The sequence below is a fragment of the Ovis aries genome, chromosome X (assembly GCF_016772045.2).
Source record: "Ovis aries strain OAR_USU_Benz2616 breed Rambouillet chromosome X, ARS-UI_Ramb_v3.0, whole genome shotgun sequence".
Taxonomy (NCBI): domain Eukaryota; kingdom Metazoa; phylum Chordata; class Mammalia; order Artiodactyla; family Bovidae; genus Ovis; species Ovis aries.
The window spans coordinates 24,765,878-24,767,786 of NC_056080.1; the positions used below are offsets into that span (position 1 = coordinate 24,765,878).

The following is a 1,909-nucleotide window of genomic DNA, read 5'->3' on the forward strand; positions in this document are numbered from 1 at the left end:
TGATTGAGCAGCCAGGCAGGCAGGGCCATCATAAGGAATACCCTCCACTTCAACCATTCTTTTTACTTTACCTGTAAGTCATAGAGAATATTTCAGTATCTTACTCATATGAGTGTAACTCATAAGCTCTAAAATTCTGTGAGTAGAGGCTGGGTTTTCTTTACATTAGCATCCCCGGTACTAGCGCTGAGCCTTCCCAAGAGCAGATTCTCAACGTTTGATGAATAAAAGAGCCAATAAACACAAGGTCTACACTAGTAACACTTTATTTCTCTTACTTTCTTGAAGAAGCTAAGGAACTCAGACTACAGATCAATTACTTTAACAAAGCTAAAGACTAAAAGGAACAAGAAAAACTAACATTGACCATGTTTTACTTGTTTTCTATTCCATTATCCTAAATATTTTACTATGGGATTCTTTCACATTTCCAAGAATATAATCCCTATTGTGATGTTATATTTTCCTGTCTGGGGGTAAAAACTTCACATACTTTCTGACGGGTGGGATGATAATATTGAGCATGTCCCTGGGAGGTGTACTGACTTTGACAGTAGTGTCAGGCCTGGCTGCATGCATGCCTTGGGCTTTCTCTTCTTCATCTCGCAAAGCTTCTTCATAATAAGCGGGGAAGTCACTGGGAACAGCATCATTGACCTTTGCCAAAAATTCCAGGACTTTCATCTTGCTGGTTTCAAGATGTGCTTTTGGGCCCCAGAGAAACTCATAACGTGGAGGATCACTGTTGGCAACCTGGCGGTACTCCAGATACTTCAGCCTCACTAAATCTTTGGTGATGAGCTTTCTGGGCTCTCCATAGATAAGGTGCTTTCTTCCAGCATATACTCGCATCGTGCCCAGGTATTTCCAGATGTCTTCCTCAGCGGCACAGTTGCCCTTCAGGAAGATCATACCCAGGAGATTCATCAGGAGACCAGTCTTGGGTAAACCCCTTCCGCCACGCACCCTCCCATTGTTGGGGAGTTTCAATTTGCTGACCAGATTATAGCAGGGAACAACTGAGTCGACTTCCTTCAGCTCTACCGCAAAGACTAGCTCAATGCGCTCAGAGGCTCTCCTGAGAATCTCGGCAAATCGGTCATGGTGGCTTTGGTGGATAATCTTCAGCATGTCTTCCTTCATCATGAGCTGCTTCATTTTATACTTGTACAGAAGGAACTGCTCCAACAAGCTAGCTTTCCTGGTTAAACAGTCAGTTCCTGGGGTCTCAGTGAAGGGTGGGACCTCATAGGCAAGTGCCCTATACTTATATTGGCCATCGAATGCTTCACTAGATCTAGTGTAAGAAAAGACTGCAGCAGCGGCGATGGTTGGTATTCTTTGAGGCTCCTGTGAAGTGCTACATGACTCAGCACCAGGCAGACTCTGGGTAGTATCTTCACACTGAAGAGAGGAGGTAGTCGACTCCTCTTCTGCTGCTGCTATGGCCTGAGCACCCCCACAACTCTGGGTCTGGCCTTGGGCTTGAGGGCATTTATCACCACCATGGGCCTGACTCTTCTTACTTCGAGGCATGGTCAGGGACAGCAGGAAGGAGTATAGACAGGAGCTCAGAAGACACGGAAACCTGGAGGAAGGAGAATAAGATGCTGTAAGCACCTCTGCAGGGAGATGCCACCTTGGCTTTAACCAAGGCCACCATTGCAGGGTCCTTGGGGCACTGGTGGAGGACCTCTCAAGGCTTCTGTTTTGATGAGCCTGTCCCCTGAGAAAACTGTGGAGGATATTAGAGCCTTAGAATGCAGCCTGCCAACCCTGCTAGGGGTATTCAAGGGTGAGAGCAGAGGCTGCCAGTAGGGAGCCTCTGATCTGGGTTTGAGGGTATTCTCAGTTTATAGTCAGGGTCATCATAGTCATACAGTCAATTGTTGGCAGGTCTAGAGCCTCC

The 1,909-nt window shown here is 46.6% G+C and overlaps 1 protein-coding gene across 1 annotated transcript; it reads right to left on the minus strand.

The window, feature by feature from the left end:
* Window positions 1-456: 456 nt before the first annotated feature.
* Window positions 457-1,536, minus strand: LOC114111561 (melanoma-associated antigen B5-like). Its single transcript, XM_027963407.2, has one exon. The coding sequence runs from the start codon at window positions 1,534-1,536 to the stop codon at window positions 457-459; it is 1,080 nt and encodes a 359-aa protein (XP_027819208.2).
* Between the last annotated feature and the right edge of the window lie 373 nt (window positions 1,537-1,909).